Source organism: Eptatretus burgeri, chromosome 5 (assembly GCF_056783735.1).
Source record: "Eptatretus burgeri isolate ZD-2024b chromosome 5, Ebu_testis_v1, whole genome shotgun sequence".
NCBI classification, from domain to species: Eukaryota; Metazoa; Chordata; class Myxini; order Myxiniformes; family Myxinidae; genus Eptatretus; species Eptatretus burgeri.
This window is the reverse complement of record NC_140965.1, coordinates 2,211,924-2,232,520: the sequence shown is the minus strand read 5'-3', so window position 1 is coordinate 2,232,520 and position 20,597 is coordinate 2,211,924. Positions and strand designations below refer to the sequence as shown.

Below are 20,597 nucleotides of genomic sequence, written 5' to 3'. Positions count from 1 at the left end.
ATTCCAGTTGTTGTAAATTTACTTCCTGAACTTTTGTATATCTCCCCCTTGTTTGTGTTTGGTGAATTCACTCTTTTTTGAGCCACACACCGAACATGTACCTTTTTGTATAACCCTATTATTTTTACCTTTAACATACGAGATATTTTTACCCTTGGTTTTCTTTTTACATTTTAGACAATAACTCATTTATATATGTGAAAAATTCCAACACAGTGCGAAAACCTTTTTAGTTTCCAACATGCACATTTGAATCTTAATTTTTAAAACCTAAAGAATACTTTGAAATGTCTTCACTCTGTCCTTCATTTATTTAAGAAAAAAAAATGTAAAACTTTAATCAAACTCTATTACACCAACATCATCAACAATATAATCTTTTGCTTCTTTCTCTTCTTTATCTCCACTTTCTCGATTCAATCTTCTCCCTGAAACCGATGTTAATATTCTTGACGCATATATTTCTAATAGACTTGCCAATTCTTTGTTTTCCTCCTCGGTGCGTTGAGATTTATTTATTTTCTGGAATACCTAAGATCTTTTTCTAATCTCACTGGTTTCCATATTTTTATGTTTATTTATTCTCCCTCTTTCCTCCCTCTCCCTCTCCTCCTTCTCTTTCTTCTCCCTCTCATTCTTCTCTCCCTTCTCAGTTTCTTCAACTCCTTCCTCATCCCTTACTATCCTTGAACCACTTTCACCCCATGGAATATCATACATATATTCATCCGGATTACTTGATTTTCCTGCATCCAAAATAAAAAAATTTACAACAGAAAAGCAATAAAATTTCTTCTGATTTTCGAAAAGAGCCTTGTTTTTTTTCTTAACTTTGACATTATTTCATTATTTAACATTTTAGTTCAATTCAAAGTTATTGGTTTATTAACATCAGTATAAAGCCAATCTTTTATTGAAAATACCTCATTCTTATGTTGTTGAACATATTTATTAAAATACCGAATACCCTTTTCTTGAAGGTATGCTTGGACACAGAAATTATAATTTTCTTCAAGCCTTCTTGCTATCATTTATGTATCAGAAATATATGACAGATTAAAATAATGACAGGAAATACCTCCTAATCTTCCCATAGTGAAATTAGTTTGTATTCCCTTACTTATTTTATATAATCCTGTTCTTTGTGTTTTCATGATATAAACTATCGCAAAACCATTATTGATTTTACCCTTGTTAAATTATTTTATTTGTTGTTTACGAATCGTGCTTCTACAAAACTCATTCTCGGAACCAAGTGGATAATATTCTTCCTTATGAGACTGATTTAATTGTTCCAGGTCTTCCAGGTTAATTTTAAATGACAAATTAGACCCAAAATCAATCATATCATATCCCCATTGTTCTATTCTCATACAAACGATATGCCCTTCTTCATAAAATTTTATTTTAATTGGAACTGTGAATTCTGTATGACCCGGAGATAAAATCAACACTTCTGTATCTTTGGAATCCACGGCCGTTTTATTTAAGGGTATATATTGTGATAAATCACTTAATCTCACCAAGTCATTCGCGTCAGTCGGGCTTGGATAATTTATTAATTTATTAGCAATTTTCATATTAATATTTTTTGCTATACTATATTTCTGTCGTTCAGCCTGTGCCTTTGTGTAATAATTTGATAAATCAATATCCAGTTCTTGGGATACACCAAAGCAAGAGTCATCTTTACGAACATAAGTCATTTATATTAGATTAAAAATAATGTCATTAAAAATTTTATTTTGGTTGAGTTGAAATAACACAGATAGACATAATTGACCACAATACTTGGAATTTAATTCTTGCACTTGAAATGTTTGATAAACACCATTCTGTACGAATTTTATATCCTCAACAGGTGGTGGAAGATCAAAACTATCAAAATAATATTTGTCTTGACTGTTAAAAATACAAACCCAATGAGAACCATTCCCATTATTATCTTCGAAGTTCATAATAATATTCTTTGTCTATTGAGACACGTTTGTGAATTAATCTCTCATACAAATAACCACATTATGAATTTTTAATTTCTCACAATATTTGATAAGTTCTAAATTTGATGTTGTATTCTTTCCAAATTCTTTAAACCGCTCATCAATGCTCATTTATTTATAAGAAAGATATAATCCTCTTAGTTAATTTTAGACCTGCTTGTGCGATAGAAGAAAGCACATTTCTAACTAACAATCTCACTTTTTCAGGCAGACTTTCAAGTTTTTCAGCAAAATCTACAATAACACCACTTCCACTAATTTGTTTCTCCAACTCTTTGTTATGTCTTTCCAATTCTTTTTGAGCCCGGAGTTGAGCCTTCCTTTCGTTGGCAGTTGTCACCGCTGCTGAAATACCACCCTTCAATGCTCCAGCTGCACTTAAACCAGCAAATAAAGGAATTAGAAATGGGAGAAATCCTCCACTCGTCTCTCTTATTGAATATTTCTTCAACATTGGTTTTGACATTTTAATCTTAAGTGAGCCAGTATCGTTCAAGATTTTCACTTGTTCTCTTGTGAGCAAAACATCAATTCTTACTGCTCCTTTTATCTGAATTGTATAAACGTTAATCATACAAGGCTTTTGATTTTGAATACAAGATGATAATTTATGAAGATTGATTTGATTAACATATTCCCCAGTTGGCACGTTAGTACTCATTTATTTATCAAAAAAATTATGTGAGACGAATCATAACACCATTATCAGTATTAATCTGTAATTCTGTTTCTTCCAAAAGCAAACAATATGTATAAACGTATTCACTCTCTTCTCTTTCAATGTATAGGGATGTATCGACTCGATTGGACTTTATAGTTTCCTTTTGAGCACTCAGGTCAATCACATAGATTGTATACAGACTTTTAAATGCTGTCATATCCAAAATGGGTTCTTTATTTCCATTGCTTTCACACACCTTTTGGTAAGACTTGTATGCTTCAGCATAATTATTTTTTCCCAATTAATTTCCAATCTATCTCGTGGATAAAATGTTCCATCGAGAGAAACGCGAAGTTGTTTCACCTTAGCATTATCACTCAATGAATTATTCTTATCAGGAGCAGTATCACCATCTGGTTTTTAAAAAATGAGCCACAGATATCATGGCTTTCCTTCCAGAACACCCAAATTCCACGTGGAAGTGGTTTGGTTCTGTTTAATGTGTTGGCATCTTCTTTTAAGATATGATACATTGAGTGGCTTCTTTGAGTTGTCTTCTATTCAACATCTCTTCTGTTTTAACATTAGGAGTATATTCACTAAAATACCAACTAATTTCATCAATTAGAAATTTATTCTGATCAGCAATAGCATTCGCCACACCAAAAAGCAACCGATTTTCATTATCATTCCTTTGCAGTTGAAATCTCATTTTCAGACCAGACAGAACTTTATCATGATCACAAAATCCAAATATACCATCAAAACAGGAACTGCCAAAGTAAAACTATTACCTGTTTTTGTGTCATAATTATACATTCCTTTCCTTTGACTATATCCAGGGTCTGTGTTTGTTCCCGTTGCCATATCAGGAATAAAACCTTTGACAGCTCCCTTTCCCATTCTATCATGAAATGAATATAGTGTAAATTTCATCATTTCAGATGTAGCAGAGACATAATCAACCGCTTCAACTTCTTGTGTTCCAATGTACAAACAAACACTATCAAACATTTTCCAGAAGAAATCATTTACGAGTGTAGCATTTGTGTTATTCGCAGCCTTAGTGAATGTAAAATTACACAACAAGAAACTTTTGGCAATATTCAAATACGTTTGTTGATTATTTATTTCAAAACTTTTTGTTCCATTTGCATTCCAGTCTGTTCCAGTTATTGCATTTACCTTGAAGTAGTCTTCTTTTTTAGTAGCATTTGAGATGACAATGGTATCATCAAATCATCGATACCATCAATTGCTTCCATACTTGTATTTATTTCGGAAAAAAGATGTTAAAACTTTTGAAACCCTGACCCAAGTATTTGAATTATTTTCTGTCGTTCTTGGGGAGACAACTGAGTTTTGCCTTTCTTAATTTCTTTTGTTGCTTGCAATTTATGACATTCCTTTTGGGCATCTTTTACACTCTATATAGCACCCGCTACATTTCCCACAGCAGAAGCAGTTGAACCAATTAGGTCTTTATATTTAAGAATAGTTGAACCTATACCCATTGGAGTATCAATTATCCCATCTCCTTTTTTTCTAAGTTGATGTCCGACATCCCCTTTGTCTCTTAGGTTCATAGTATCCTCGACCAAGATAATACCTTCACCCTTGTATTATGGGGAAAGGAACATCCCATCCCCTGTAATTATTTTATATTTTCCCAACTCGTGTTTCCTCACAATAACCATCGTATTTATTTATTGGAAAACTTCACGTAGGTGAATTCTGATGGATATAGTTTCTCCATTAAAATAAATCAAGTGATTATCTTGGTCGGTTATCCTTAAATTTACTCTGTGTATGGTTTTTTCCTGACAAAAGTAGATAAACCAGATTTTTGGGTTCCATATTGAATTTATAAGCAATTGGGATTGGGGTTGAGTGTGCACTGAATGAAAAAAATTGTATTTGTTCGTATTCCATCATTATAAGCACCATCAATCAAATCACAGTGAATTAATACCAAATTTATGCCTGAGGATATTTGAATCACATTATCACTGTATAACGTCCCATTAGTTTCAATCTTTTTTGAGGAGAAACCCAATAACTCTCGAAATGAATTAATTATCAATTGTGAAATCAACCTTGTAATTATTTTTAAGTTTAATCGTTAATTTTGAAGTGTGTTTTTGAATATCTATTACAATATTTTTTGGTTCATCACCCTGTTCTTTCATAAGGTGAGCAATTTCGGAAGATATTTGAGAAATCTCATCTGCTCTGGGTGAAAATGTTATCGTTTTATATCCACTTCCCGGATTATAACTAAACTTGTCATTTTTCTCGGTGATATTAAATAAGGTATTATAAGTTTCCATGGACAATAAAGACGCCTCATATTCTTTTGTTGCGTCAAGTTGTTTTGGGTATGTAAATGAAGATGTGTGGTCGCTTGTTGTGAAATAAAAACTCAGGATTGTGCTTCTCATCTTATTTAATATGGGATAAAATGTCTTTGTATTGACATTTATTTATTATTTTCATGTTCATCAACTGGTCTAAAATGGCTGATGCTTCATTAAAACTATTGTTATTTCCAGCCTTCTTACAACCGAACAGCAATAACAGACTATTAACTAATTGTGATGGTCATTTGGAAGAAAACCAACACATGAACCAAGCCCACTTAAAGCCTGAATAATGTGTTTCTCCTTCTCATTCTTCCTACTTTCACCAGCTAGACAAAGCCAATAAGTAAGAGATTCCAGCAGATCTATATATACTCTATCATCCTTATTTTTCATTTCCAATGGTTCGTCAAAATACTTTGATTCATCCCTCACAGTTGAACGTTGTTTTCCCCGGTAAGAATAGGTGTACCATATCCCTGTGTGTCGTATGAGGCGACCAGGGTTAGGTCAGGAAGGGCATTCGGCATAAAAACCTATGCCAGATCATTATGCAGACAACAAAACGAATTTCCATACCGGATCGGTCGAGGCCCGGGTTACCAACGACTGCCACCGGTACCGTTGGTCAGCAGGGTACCAGTGGAAATTGTGCTACTGCTGGGCAAAGGAGAAGATGGAGACGGGGAAGGTGAATCCAGAGGCAGTGGGAGAGGGGGAAGGGTAGAAGTGTGGAGGTGAGAGTTGGAACTCTGAATGTTGGGACTATGACTGGCAAAGGGCGAGAGTTGGCTGATATGATGGAGAGAAGAAAGGTGGACATACTGTGTGTACAAGAGACCAAGTGGATGTGGAGTAAGGCTCGGAGCATTGGAGGTCGTTTCAAACTGTTCTTCCGTGGTGTGGATGGGAGGAGAAATGGTGTCAGGTTAACCCTGAAGGAGAATTATGTCAAGAGGGTATTGGAGGTGAGGAGAGTGTCTGACCGAGTGATGAGTGTGAAGTTGGAAATTGAAGGGGTGATGATGAATGTCATCAGTGCATATGCCCCGCATGTGGGGTGTGAGATGCAGTAGAAAGAAGATTTCTGGAGTGAGTTGGATGAAGTGGTGGAGAGTGTATCCAAGGATGAAAGAGTGGTGATTGGAGCAGATTTCAATGGGCATGTTGGGGAAGGGAATAAAGAGGATGAGGAGGTGATGGGTTGGTATGGTCTCAACGAGAGGAATGTGGAAGGGCAAATGGTGGGAGAGTTTGCAAAAAGAATGGAAATGGCAGTGGTAAATACGTAGTTCAAGAAGAAGGAGGAACACAGGGTGATGTATAAGAGTGGAGGAAAGTGCACACAGGTGGATTACATCTTAAGTAGGAGATGCAACCTGAAAGAGATTAGACACTGTAAGGTGGTGGCAGAGGAAAGTGTAGCTCGACAGCATCAATTGGTGGTCTGTAGGATGATTTTGGAGGTGGGGTTGATGAAGAGAGTGAGGGCTGAAGCAAGGACCAGATGGTGGAAGCTGAAGGAGGAAGACTATTATGTGGAATTTAAGGAGAAGGCGAGACAGGTGTTGGATGGTGGTAAAGATGGGTGGGATGATTGGGCAACTACAGCAGAAGTGGTGAGGGAGATAGCTCGGAAGGTACTTGGTGTGACATCTGGACAGAGGAAGGAAGATAAGGAGACTTGGTAGTGGAACGAGGAAGTTCAGGAAAGTATAAGGAAGAAGGGCTTGGTGAAAAAGAAGTGGGATAATCAGAGAGATGAAGAAAGTCGGCAGGAGTACAAGGAGTGGCGGCGAAAGGCAAAGAGAGAGGTGACAAAGGCTAAGGAAAAGGCGTATGGCGAGCTGTATGAGAAGTTGGATACAAAAGAAGCGGTAAAGGATTTATACCGATTGGTCAGACAGAGGGACCAAACTGGGAAGGATGATTCCAGCTTCAAGGGTTAATGCTGCAGATTGTTTTTCTGTTAAAATACCCCCACATTTAGAGGTTTTTTGGCTGTTGCTTGGCAATGGAGGGGTCCATAGCAGCGATTCTTTCTCACACATAACTAGGACATACCATGAACCTACCATACCAGTTTCATGTAGATCTGACTCACAGTCTCTGAGATATAACGAACTTCGTTTTTTTATTGTTTTCGACCAGGGTTCATTCAAAGTCTATCTTCTCCGACAGTTTTCATAGGATCCGGTTTGAAATTTTTGAAAATATGGCTGATTGTACTGCCCACAGTCGCTCGTGGCCCGATTTTTGATTTTCGAAAAAATTAATTTTTTATGATTTTTCAAAAAATTCAAAGTCCCGTTGCTCGGTAACGGTGGTGTCCATAGCAACGGTTCTCATTTGCAAACAACTAGGTCATGGTATGAACCTACCAACCAAGTTTCATCGAAATCGCCATTGTATTAACGGAGCACTGGACCAAACAGACAGACAGACAAACATATCGACGGAACGACTGATAATAAGGGAAGAAAAAAAAAGAAAATCTCCCCAAAAAAATTTTTTCGACTGCATCGACAACCCAACAAGCCGGTAGGCGGACATGGGTTGTCGATCAAGTCGAATTTAGTCGTTTTTCAGCCGTTACGAGCCAACAAAAGCATCCAAAGCAACGGTTCTTTCTCACACATAATGATGACATACCATGAACCTACCATACCAGTTTCATGTATGTCTGACTCATAGTCTCTGAGATATAACGAACTTCGTTTTTAATTTTTTTCGAGCAGGGTTCATTCAAAGTCTATCTTCTCCGACAGTTTTCATGCGAGCGGGCTGAATTTTTTTTGTTAAGGAGGCTGAATGTGTTGCCCACAAACGATCATAGTTTGATTTTTGATTTTACCCCCAAAATTAATTTTTTAGGATTTTCCTAAAATTTCAGTCCCGTTGCTAGGCAACCGAGGGGTCCATAGCAACTCTTCTCAAACGCGCACAACTTGGTCATGGTATGAACCTACCACCAGAGTTTCATCAAAATCGGCCTACGATTAATGGAGTACTGGCCTGAACAGACAAACAGACATAACGACGGAAAACCTGACAATAAGGGTAGATAGACTGACTACCCAACAGACAGACAGACAGAAAGACAGAAAGACAGACAGACAGAAAGGCAGAAAGACAGACACACACCAATAACGAATATAGTGGTCACTTATTTTTTCGTGAAAATATGTTTTCGTGAACCAATATAGAGCGCTAAACACTTTAACTTGTGGACATGTCCATGACACAGCAACTCCATCTAACCATAGACTCAAACTGTTATTAACAACGGATTTTAACATGCTGCACTGTGTATCACAGCAACCACCAACACATTATTTTAATGCATATTTATAATGTATTTTATAAATAATATTTATTTATATATCTATTTATTTATTTTTATTCATGTTTTTATTTTATTTTTATTTATTTACGAAATACCTCCTTTATTATATATATATATATATATATATATATATATATATATATATATATATATATATATATATATATATATATATAGGTGTACCATATCCCTGTGTCGCAAGAGGCGACCAGGGTTGCGTCAGGAAGGGCATCCGACGTAAAACATGTGCCAAATCACTATGCGGATCATACAGATGATCCGATGTGGCGACCCCTAAAAGGAGCAGCCGAAAGAAGAATATATATATATATATATATATATATATATATATATATATATACATACATATATACATATATATATATACATATATATACATACATATATACATATATATATATACATATATATATATACATATATATATATATATATATATATATATATATATATATATATATATATATATATATATATATATACATATATATACATACATATATACATATATATATATATATACATATATATACATATATATACATACATATATATACATATATATACATACATATATACATATATATATATATATATACATATATATACATATATATACATACATATATATATATATATATATATACATATATATACATATATATACATACATATACATACATATATATACATACATATACATACATATATATATATATATATATATATATATATATATATATATATATATATATATATATATATATATATATATATATATATATATATATATATACCACACACACACACACACACACACACACACACACGTTTAACCAATAATATTAAATAATTTACCTCACGAAAATAATTCATTAATTATTATTATGATATCAAATGCAATGCAATCGGAACTTGTTTTCATAAAAACCAACCAAACTTAAATAACAGGTGACGATGGAGTCGAAAGACATTCTCACAACACCTGATCAAACAATCAGCCAATATCCTCTGTTTAACATGATGGAAAAAAACCTTCTCAGCATGATCCACAAAATCATCCTTTACTGAACAAATTCTTGCAAATCTAAGTAGCTGAGAGGAAAAGACATTGCAACCCATGTTAATTAATGCATTGCTAATGCAATGGTGTACAAGAGTACAGGGAAACTGATATCATCAAATTTATGATACCAATCCGTGCCCGTAAAAAAATTAAAATAATAATAAAAAAATTAACAAATAAATATTCACACCGCGAGCAACAAACAAGAACCACACAGGCCGTTTCTTCGCTTTCACGTGCCTGTACTTGCGTGGCCCGGAAGTTCGCAGTTACGATTATTCGCAATTTAATTTTAATACCCAATTATTCAATTAGCGCCAACGTATTTTACCTTTTCGCAATGTCATGGCAAGGAAAAACAAAAAGAGAAGAGAAGAGAGAGAAAAAAATTACTTCCTGGTTCAGAGCATACCAGCACTCTGATGTTACCGAAATTTATGCACCGTCTAATATGAAAACGATCATAACTTGGGGCATTGTGTTTAACTATAAATGCGCATAAAAAATCGAGAAATTATTAGAATACACGAAGTCATCATAATCCGGAAGCCCGCACGTTGTAACCCGTAATGGGGAACGTGGCTGAGGTTCCCTTCCCCATCGGCCATGCCCACGCAACAACGTGTCTTGTCATTGGTTTGGTAAATAAATGGCCATAACTTCGGAAGCACTTGTCCGATTAATATCAAACCTTGAAAAGGCACATCCTCAGGTCCCCAGCAATATATCTGGCAAGTTTCAATTAGATCGGACCAGTGGTTGTCGAGAAACAGCGGTCACAGACACACACCGACACACACACACACACACACACACACACACACACACACACACACACACACACACACACACACACACACACACACACACACACACACACACACACACACACACACACACACACACACACATTGCTGGAATTATAGATAGATACACTTGTACTAAAGCCATTCTGTCCAACTCTGACCAACACATCCAGATATGCATCAACTGCACAATCATTACCACTCCTATTTACAATCAGGCTATCTGGATAAATCTTGTGAAGCTGCCTATCAAAAAAATTAGAGTTAACCACACAAATATCATCTATATATTAACATGTATGAGATAATATTTTAGTTAATCCTAATTTTTTTCTCCTTCATCAGTTTCGGCAGAAATGAAAATTCACAGAAAAGAAGAAAAATGTCGGCTGGTATGGGGCTGCAATTCCCACCCATGGCAATACCCTAAAAGTGTTGAAACATTATCCCACAAAAAGACACAAAAGTATTAAATAAAATAAAATCAACAACATCCATAAACTTCTGCTTATCAAAACAATGAAAACTTGAGTATTATTTTTTTTAAATAAAATAATGCTCGATCAAACCTGACGCATAAAAACTTATTAAAAGGGTTAAAAACCTTGTCAATTATTCTGAAGAATGAATTCCTCACTTGTACGAAATCCAAATTTGTATATATAGTTGAAAAATCAAAAACTTCAAATGACTTGATTTTGAGGCATCAAATTCTATCCACAAACTCCAAAGAAGAAATAATGCTCCAAAAAGTGTTAATACCAGAATTTTTCTCAATTGCAAAACAATATTTCCTGAAATGTTCCCAAACAACTTGTAAGCCTGAATTAATGATCACCGATAACTGTTTGGTGGAACACTGCCTGACACCCGCGAGAAAGCTATACTTGTACGGATTCTTATGAAGCTTTGGGATCCAGAAAAGCTGAGGAATACAAAGATTTACCTCTTTACATTTAATACTGAAATTATTCACTAAAACTTCCTGATGCTGAGAGATAATATCTTGGAGTGATTCATGACAAGGAACATATGTGCTATTTCCGATACGAGTTGAAGTAACCGTATCAATGCCCAACTCTCTCAAAAAAAACGGGACATAAAACTTTTTACAAACCACAACAAATTTATTAGCAGCCTTATCCGCAGGAGCTATTACAGTATTTAGCTCTCATGGAGATTCCGAATGACTTGATGAACACTCTGCTTGTTCAATACCGGTTTCGACGGAACAGTGAAAGCAAGCCCTGACTTCTAAAAAACTTAATCCTATTATCCAGGACTTCCACAACTCTGTTAAACCATGCATTAAAACTGTTTACAGATAACTTAAACTTGGTGAACATTTTGTTAACAAAATTAGAAACAGAATCCACAATTGAAAACCTAATGCAGCTCTAAGGTTGAGTTAATGGTTCCCTATATTTAGATCCCATTTTCATCAGATCCCTAATTTCACTGTTTCTAATTATATTCAAATCCCCAGAAAATACGTGTCCACAAAGACCATATAAAAAAAACTTACCCCCGTGTGGGGGTGACGGTCATCTCTATAATACCAAAAGTTCTCAATGTTCAGTTCAGGTAACCGCGAAACAGTCCAAACTAACCGTTTTGATTGAAATAGTTCACAGAGATACACTAGGATAATACTACTAACGACACAATTAATAAATATGTATTGTTCATTTAGTACCCGGATTAACAGATCAGAATCACCAGTAAGTGCAATACGTGGTTTTCTGGTCCGTCCACTCTCTGGGGACATTTCACTTCCGGTTGTAGAAAAAAACGAAAAAATAGGCTTAGCTCTCGGAGATTATGATAATCCTGTAGATTATTCTTCACTGATTATAATGCAACTTTCAGAATGAAAATTGGTCAAGTATTTATAGAGATATTGAGGTTTGAAAAATCGTTAGAGCTAGCAAATTTATTAATTATTAATTCCACAGAAGTTTCGTGACACTGCACAAAGTAACATGTCAGGTATGAAAAAACATTTTGTATGCCAGATTCATTAGTTATTAATTGATTAATTATGGAATGTACTCATTGATATATTAATCAGAAAGCCCGAAGCATGTAGCATAATTTATCACTTATCCCCTCATCCGGAATCCGTGGCCTCGCCCCACAGCCTGCAGCCCTATGTCCGCCGGTGATTATGTTAGATATTGGCACGATCGAGAGGAGCCTGCGAATTATCCCTGCTGATGCACTGAATTGATGCAATCGTTCGGCCAGAATATTCGTTGTCAAGATGTTGCGTGATTAAATCACCAATTCAGTCACTCGAATTTATACCGCCGACATACTTCTAAACAATCACCTTCGCCCCAGAAACCACAGTCAATCTGAACCACGCTGGCCACTGCTCAGACGCCATGACCGGACTACTGCGCAGTTTGGTTAAAGATGACTCGGGATTTTGGCACGTGCGCACGAAATTATATTTTGAAAATAAATGCCGACGTTTACATTTCGGCTTTTGAAACTTTTGCACCTTCGGCGGAAAATGTATAAATATAAAAGGCTAAAAATGTGTTTTATATTTATATTTCATTTCTCCTTCCTTCCTTCTTTGCAAATTGCATCGGCGTTTTTGGCCATCTTCCAGATGACGTGACGATTGAACGGGAAGGAAATTCAAAAATCTGTCTGGTTAGATACAAGATAATATTTTTTACTATCATAATCAATAAACAGTTGCCGAATATCTTGTAAAATGGCAGATGAGATAGGTTTTAAAAATGGCGATTTTTATAACTTATGTGACCTCATGACCTCGTCCCTGACCTTGAACCCAGACAAAAGTTATATTGTTGTGCAACACTCATCGACCTCTACCCACATACTAAGTTTCATCAAGAACGGAAAGAAAAATTGTTGACGGACGTACGGACAGACGTACGGACGGACATACGGACATTTGGTCCGGCTTTATTCGGTCATCTCGGTAGAGATGACCTAAAAGGGGGAAGACAAACATGCACAGTCAGTTTCCAAAATGTCCTTTACTATATCTACACTAAGAGTTTTAAGAAATTTACCATAATTGAATAAGGATTGTCCTGTGGTCTTAGTGAAAGTTAAATAAACCTTCAATGGGGTTCACTCAGTCAGAGGAGGCTTAACCTTGGCGATTGCTTTGTGATTCCAGATATCTTGTGTATTTTGCAATATATTCCTATTTAAACAGTATTCAATTTGTAAATTACGTAATTGTTCGAAAACTCTTATGACTTGCCCACTTCTGTGTTCCCAACAACCAGCCGAGCATCAGGAAATCGGTTCTTGAGTTGTAATAGATGCTCCAAAGTGACAGGACGAAGCCACCGCACTCTTGGCCCTTGGAAATCCAATGGGACAGGTGGTGAATTGGCCAGAGCCTGCATACAAGCAACCAGATGGAAAGAGTTAAAATAATTGCACCAGAGGAAGAAGAAATGTGGAGAGAAATCACCAAACTCACCAACAATTCTGGAGGAAATATGGGCTCCTGTGTGGGATCCAGAGGCTTCATCTGAAAGAAAACAAAACAGCATTTTATACATTTAAAGAGGTCTTTCAGGACTTGCAAGAGGGATGTGCACTCACATCTGTCATGTTAACTTGGGTTTGAATCTTGACCCAGCTATAAATTGTCACCCTGGTGTTTCACATGCAGAGGAAAAGCATCAATGTGTGCACCATCCTTTGGAAGGATGCCAAGTCAGAGGACCAATCTGCAAGCATTAGTTGGCCTTTAAACATCCTGCAGTGTCTCAGGAAAAGTAGGCAAGTTATCTCTAGGACACTGAACAAATTCCTGATTCCTGGACCTTCAGTAGAATGTCAGGCCAGGCCAGCCAGTTCATGAGAGATGGGTCAAAAATATTCCATGACTAAACACAAGATGGGAGAATTGTTGCTGTTAAAGTAGTAGTTGCAGTAGTGGTTTAGTAGTCATAATAGTAGTATTTGTATGAAGAGTGGAAGTCGGGGTGGCAGAAGAAGTCGAATTTGTATGTTTCAAAGTGCAATATGCCTCGTGTTGGCTTCATGGTTAGGGTAGTGGGCTTGGGCTCTGAGGATCCTGAGTTCAAATCCCACTCAGCTGTCGAATTAATACCAGGTGGGGTTGACTCTGCCTGTCATCCTTCCGAGGTCGGCAAAATGAGTGCCAGCTGGCTGGTATCCTGTGTCGGAGTGGCGACCCGTCCAGGATTTAGCCCGACAGCCAAGGAGTCTGCTTCGGCAGCACCAACGCTCTGCACAGAATATGGTTCCAATCTCCGCCTCTCCTCCATATGGAGGGTGGTGCATTGTAATAATTAATTCAGGTTTAACGTAAAGAATTGTACGTGCAGCCTACTGTGACGTCACTGGGTGAGGCACCAAGGTAAGGCCTTAGCAGAGAGAGGGGAGGGGTTTAGAGAAGGGTGGAGTTTTGGTCACTTCGTGAGAGGGGAGGGGTGTTCATTGTGCTGGTGGAGGCAGTGTGAGATCGGCAAATAAAGTGGGAAAGCTTGGCTTGCCTGAGGAGAAGTGGTTTCGGATTGTATCCTTGCCTTGTCGTGGTCCCTAGTTCTTGCTCATATTCCTGCCTTCTCCCTGTGCCTTCGTTGTTCCTGCTGGCCTGTACGCTGTCCTGCCTGTGTGCCTTCGTCGTTCCTGCCCATGTGCCTTTGTCGTTCCTGACCGTGTGCCTTCGTCGTTCCTGCCCGTGTGCCTTCGTCATTCCTGCCAGTGTGCCTTTGTCGTTCCTGCCCGTGTGACTTTGTCGTCCTGCCCATGTGCCTTCATCGTGACTGCTCTCCTCCCTCCTTGGTTGACACACTAACAGAGCTAAAGCCTCACCCGGTTTCTCGTTTCCCTCCCCGTCTGTGTGTGAGTCTGGTGCGAGAGGCGTCCAGTTTCTTCGATTTTATTGCCTTGTAAATAATTAGTTATTGATTGAATCCCTTTTCTTCTCCCTCTCATCCTGCCGTTGTACGCTCCATAGAATCAGTCTTCCCCAGTTATATTTGTTCGCCAATAAATCCTGTTACAAGAGTTAAGAGCCTCGTGTGCTTCTTGTGATTACCGCACATGCGATCCAACTCCATTTGGGTTGAATGCAGTAAAAGATAGTTTCAGATCATTGTGGGATAAACACCTCCCGCCACAACATGGTTGATATTAATTGACCCGTTGATGCAACAACAATATAAGTAGTGTCAAAAGGGAGGGTTTTCCGCAGTGATCTGCCCATTCTCAAAGTCACAATATTTGCTCGCTTTCGCTCACTCATATTTCTCCTTTTCAAATGGAACACATTTTTTTCAAACACCTCCCTTTTGACACTACTCCCTGCTGGGGGGGGGGGAGGGGGGATTGCCTCCCTTTCATATGATCATTTCTTCAACCAAATTGAGTCGTCAAATAGAGGTCCTATAAATATTTTTAAATTTTTTTTATTTTCGGGAATAACTTACTTTTCTTTTAACACTCATCACCATCGAGTATACCTGAACTTGGTTCTTGGTTTATGTATCTTTGTTGAGCAGAGGTGAAATGACAAACCTCTCTCAGTACTCTTGTCTGAGCATATCATTTTCAGATTGTAGTAGATTAAATTATCTATTGATTAAATTATCCATGAAGAAATATATATATAAGCATTTCTTAAAAAAAAAAAAAACAATCAGTTTCTACATATAATTTACCAGCCTGCATGAGAATGTATCACCCAAGGAACCAGTTTTACAGAAGTCTTCCTTTGCCTAAACCAAAAAATACCAAACTCTCTTATGGAAGTGTTATTTTAAAACATTTAATCCTACGAAGAATGTTAATTCCTTCCTTTGAGAGACACACCTCAAATGCACAGAAAACCCATTGTTCTTTGATTTTCTGACCTCACCCGAGTTTGCCTATATAATTCAGATGAGAGTTCGGTTTGCTTTTGTTGACAGAATGTCTTTCGAAAAGCCTTTTCCACAACAAGATGATTTTCACTCATTTTCACAAGTGGAGAGGTAAGTCATGTTTAAACAGATAATATTAATTATATAATATACAGAACCAAATAACCACATGACTAACAATTATTGTTTGACAGTTTCTCCCCAATAACAGAGTTGGTGGTTGAGGTTGAACATCAAGCAAATTAATATCATAATCAATGGGAGAATATGAATGAAACCCTTACAGAACTTCAATCAGTTTGAAAGGAACTACATAATGAGATGACAAAGTGTTTTGAGGACTTATCTCATCCTTTAAGTTTCCCCAGAGCTGGGAAGACGGCAGAACAAAGGATTGACTTAAACACCTTGTACGAGAAGTTATGAGAGGGGTAAGATATATACTTACTCACAAACTTATATATGCAGAGACAACTTGGTGTTAATTCTACCCTGCTTTTTGTTTTTTTTTATTTCCAGCATTAAAAATGAGCTACACAGTGAGATGACTGATTATTTCTCAAGCCAACTAAATGGAGCAGGAAGAACTTTATCACCACCAAATCTTATGAGGGTAAATGTATTTTATCATTTTATTAATATAATTATATAATCTTCTTCATATACTCTAATGGTACTTCCTTTGTTTTAAACAGAATATGGCAACAGAGTCTCAAGATCGCAAGGCATCCGAAGCAGACTTCTGGGAAAAAAAACATTCATTTTCACAATTTAATATTTACCCCCACCCAAAGAAAAATATTTAATGTTTTCAATGTTGTTTAATTACATCTGTTTTGCATTCAATTAATTAATTCTTAATTACAAAAAGGATAAAGGAGGGACAAAGGGAAAGTGCACTCCCCCCCAACGACCCACTGCCCCCCTCGTCCGATCCCTCCCCTCCCCGTGTGTGTGTTTGTGTGGGGAAGGATGGGGATGGGATGAGGGGGGTCGTGGGTCAAGGGTGGGGGCACACAAGGGGGAGTGGGATGATGGGGATTATGGGCATGGTCTGTGTGGGGCGTGGTTTATGTGGGGGCATGCTCTATGTGGGGGCGCTGTTTGTGTGGGTGGAGTCAAAAGAGAGGTGGAGTCAATTTTTCATTTTTTTTAATTTTAAATTTATCATCTTTCTCTATTGTAATTCTTGTGAATAAAATGAACCCAATATTTATTCTCCCTTTTATTCATATAATTTGTAAATCCAAGGAACTGTATCCATTTCATAAACAATTTAAAAAAGTTCATTCATCCATCGCTTCGTGTAGCCTTTTTCAAAGTGTGATTTCCACCAATATATTTTTACTATGTCCCCAAATTTGAACTTGTGCTTTCTCAAATTAATCTCTTTTTCATATTCCAATTTTGTAAATGTTTCTGATGGTTTTGATTTTGTTGAGGAATGAGCTGTATTGTTGTAATTACTACAATGACCTGAATTAAGGATACCCATTGTTGAGAGCAGAGTTGAGTGAATTTTTTATAACCCGCGAAGCCGGTGTTATGGCTAAATATCAAACATAAAACTGTAGAGTGAGACCCAGGTTGTAATTCTGGTCGATCATTTCAGGAGGTGACCTCAAATTTGTCATCAAACTCGTCGTCAAATTTGAAATCAAATTTTTGGTATCCGACCTCGGTTGCGAAGCAATATATGAAAATCTGCCATTTTGTTCCTTGGCAAAATGGAATTTATTGAAAAAGTTTGTTGACATTTGTGGCGGTAGGGCAAAATTAAAATCACAGTCGATGTAAATATTGTTCATAGGATGTTTTAACAATATCATGTGTGCGGGCGGTTTTCCCCATAAAGAGCTTTTTTGAACGTTTTTCTCAAAAATTTCTCCCTAGCAACGCCCCAGCAACGGCAAGCAAATCGATAATTTTTTTCAATTCTCAGTCAGTTCTCTGCCAGTAAAAAGTCTGAACTAAGACACTTATTCGATTACTTTGCACGCGTTTCGATACAGAGTGAGTATCAGGCACTGTGATTCTTTTTCGTTTATCGATTTCTGCATTTTACGCCAAATGTCTCCAACTTTTGTGGTTAGTTCCCTCCAAACTTTTGATGGAGCTGGTGGTTTCTCGTGCTAGGCTAATAATGGCTAAGATCAACTTCTTACAAAAATAATTTTCTTTTCTTTTCACCATTAAGACATAAATATGGAAGTTTACTGACCTGCCGCAAATGTGGTTACATATACATATCTCCCACTGTCACAGTCAGTCATTATTGTGCACTATAACTTTCAATCGCAATCGCTTGAGATAATATGATGATATTTGAGCCTAATTTGAATTGCGCAGTAGATGCTTCCTCTCCTCTCACTCATATTTCTTTGTGAAGAGGTGTATCAGCTACACAAATGCTTATAAAAACTGAAGAGCACTACAAACATTTCCATAATGAAGTGTTTTTCATGCAAGTTCTTCGCAAAGCCGTTCCTGAAATTGAGGTGTCTAGTCAAAGTGAGGAATAAACTGTTACCTTATCATAGATCAGGGGTTCCCAAACCCAGGGTCATGACCCAAACTTGAAACACCCCCTCAAAATCTCAGTTTTTGAGGGGGGGGGTTTCATGTCAAAAGCATTTTCTCTGACAATTTTTAGCATAGGTACACTAGGTACCAGTATCATTTGTGTTGCGAGGCAAATGTGATTTCATTTTTTGGGTCATGCACAAAAAAGTTTGGGAACCACTCTCATAGATGGACAGTCGGTCCTTACAATAAAGCCCAGAAATATGCCCGTTCATACATTATGAAATGTGTCCATTCATACTATGAACAGTCGGTCCAAACATCATGAAATGTGCCCATTCATACTATGGACAGATGGTCCGTACATTACGAAATACGGCCATTCATACTATGGACAGATGGTCTGGACATTACGAAATATGCCCGTTCATACTATGAACAGACGGTCTGGACATTACGAAATGTGCCCATTAATACTATGCATAGATGGTCCAGCCAACTAAATATTGCTTTGTTCACACTATGGATGAAGTATTGTGACATGTAATGTTTTTATGATGATTGTAAATTCCAGTAATTTGTACATAATTGATACTATTTGTGAAGCGAGTTTTTGCGACCATCCCAAACGCTTTTAGTTGCGCTAGATTTCTGTGCAACAGTCCTTCAGCCCGGCCTTTTTCAGGGCCACCTACAATATTTTCTTGAATCGTGTATAGCATCTTCCAAAAGCCGTGTTTTTTTTTAGCAACGGAGGTTGGGTGTCGCGTTTGTTGGACCAGGAACTGGTCCCATATCGCTGGTCATAATAGTCTTCTTGTTCTTGAAAAAAGGCTACAGCTCCGTCATTTCGAGTTCGAGTTGGATTGGGATGAAACTTGGCAGGGATATTTTTCGAATAATTCCGCATCGATTGACGGTATCCGATTTTCGATATTTTGACGGTATCCAATTTTTGGTAGCGATGACGTGCCAAATCTGAACAATTTTTTTCTCCGATCTTAAGTAGGCTTGTAGAGAAATCAAACAACACCAAGTTTGGTGACGTTGACCTTTATGATCATGGTGAAGGTCTTGTCAAAGTTTCAATTCCTCGATGTTCAAAACTTGAATTCCTCAAGTTTGTGGAGAGTTTTTGACTGGCCGAAACTCTTTTCTCATCTGTGATAATTCGCAGACTTCGCCAGTCCACTGCGGCTTTGTCGGTCTTGGGTCATATTATATAGTTTCTCTTTTCAAGTATGATTAAAGCGCTCAATAACAACTGCCTTTCCTTCATTGAAGATGCTGTTTAATGAAATACCATTAACTTTGAGAAAATTAATAAATGTTTTGTTGTAGAACTCTGTGCCTTCATCACTGCACAATATATAAGGTTTTCTCTTGCCTTTATTAAATATCTGTTGGAAGGCTAAAATAAGAATATTACCTCTTTTGATTTTCAAAGGAACAACCCACGCATATCTACTCCTCAAATCAATAATGGTTAAAGCATACTTGTACCGCTTATCATTATTGAGTTCAATTAAATCAGCGGACCAGATATAATCAACTTCTTTGGAATAAACCTTCCTTCTTTCAAACTTCGTGATTATTGGTTTATGTAATTCATCAGCTAATTGCTTTTCAATCTTAATGCAGGCAAGAGAGTGAGTCTAAAAAAATTAGCTGAAAAAAAACGATGGGCCGAGGCGAAATTTTTTTTAGGCGGGGGTTCAGGGGCCTGGGCGGCCCCCGAACGCTAAAGGTTCCAGGTGTTCTCACCTGCATTCTACTGCATTTCCTGGTCCCTTTTAAGAGGATTGTGTGTAGTGTTGTCCTTGTTAACAGGGTAAAAGCACTGAAGACAATCATTGAAGAAATGAAATTCATCTTGCAAATTATTAATCAATGTTGTAATGTAAATTGTTGTCAAAATTTATT

The 20,597-nt window shown here is 37.1% G+C and overlaps 1 protein-coding gene and 1 long non-coding RNA gene across 8 annotated transcripts in view; one reads left to right on the top strand and one right to left on the bottom strand.

Annotated features, from left to right (window-relative positions):
- LOC147025699 (xanthine dehydrogenase/oxidase-like) overlaps window positions 1-20,597 on the bottom strand; it is a 359,829-nt gene that overhangs the window by 218,308 nt on the left and 120,924 nt on the right. For all 7 annotated transcript variants that reach the window (XM_085880375.1, XM_085880376.1, XM_085880374.1 and 4 more), the window contains 2 exons: window positions 13,736-13,786; window positions 13,511-13,652 (listed from right to left, as the gene is read on the bottom strand). In XM_085880375.1, coding sequence (XP_085736501.1) covers window positions 13,511-13,652; window positions 13,736-13,786 — 193 coding nt within the window. The remainder of the gene's footprint in view (window positions 1-13,510; window positions 13,653-13,735; window positions 13,787-20,597) is intronic.
- LOC147025700 (uncharacterized) lies at window positions 16,166-16,978 on the top strand. The gene is made up of 4 exons (XR_015057981.1): window positions 16,166-16,262; window positions 16,346-16,582; window positions 16,671-16,764; window positions 16,847-16,978. It is a non-coding gene; the product is annotated as an uncharacterized LOC147025700 (long non-coding RNA).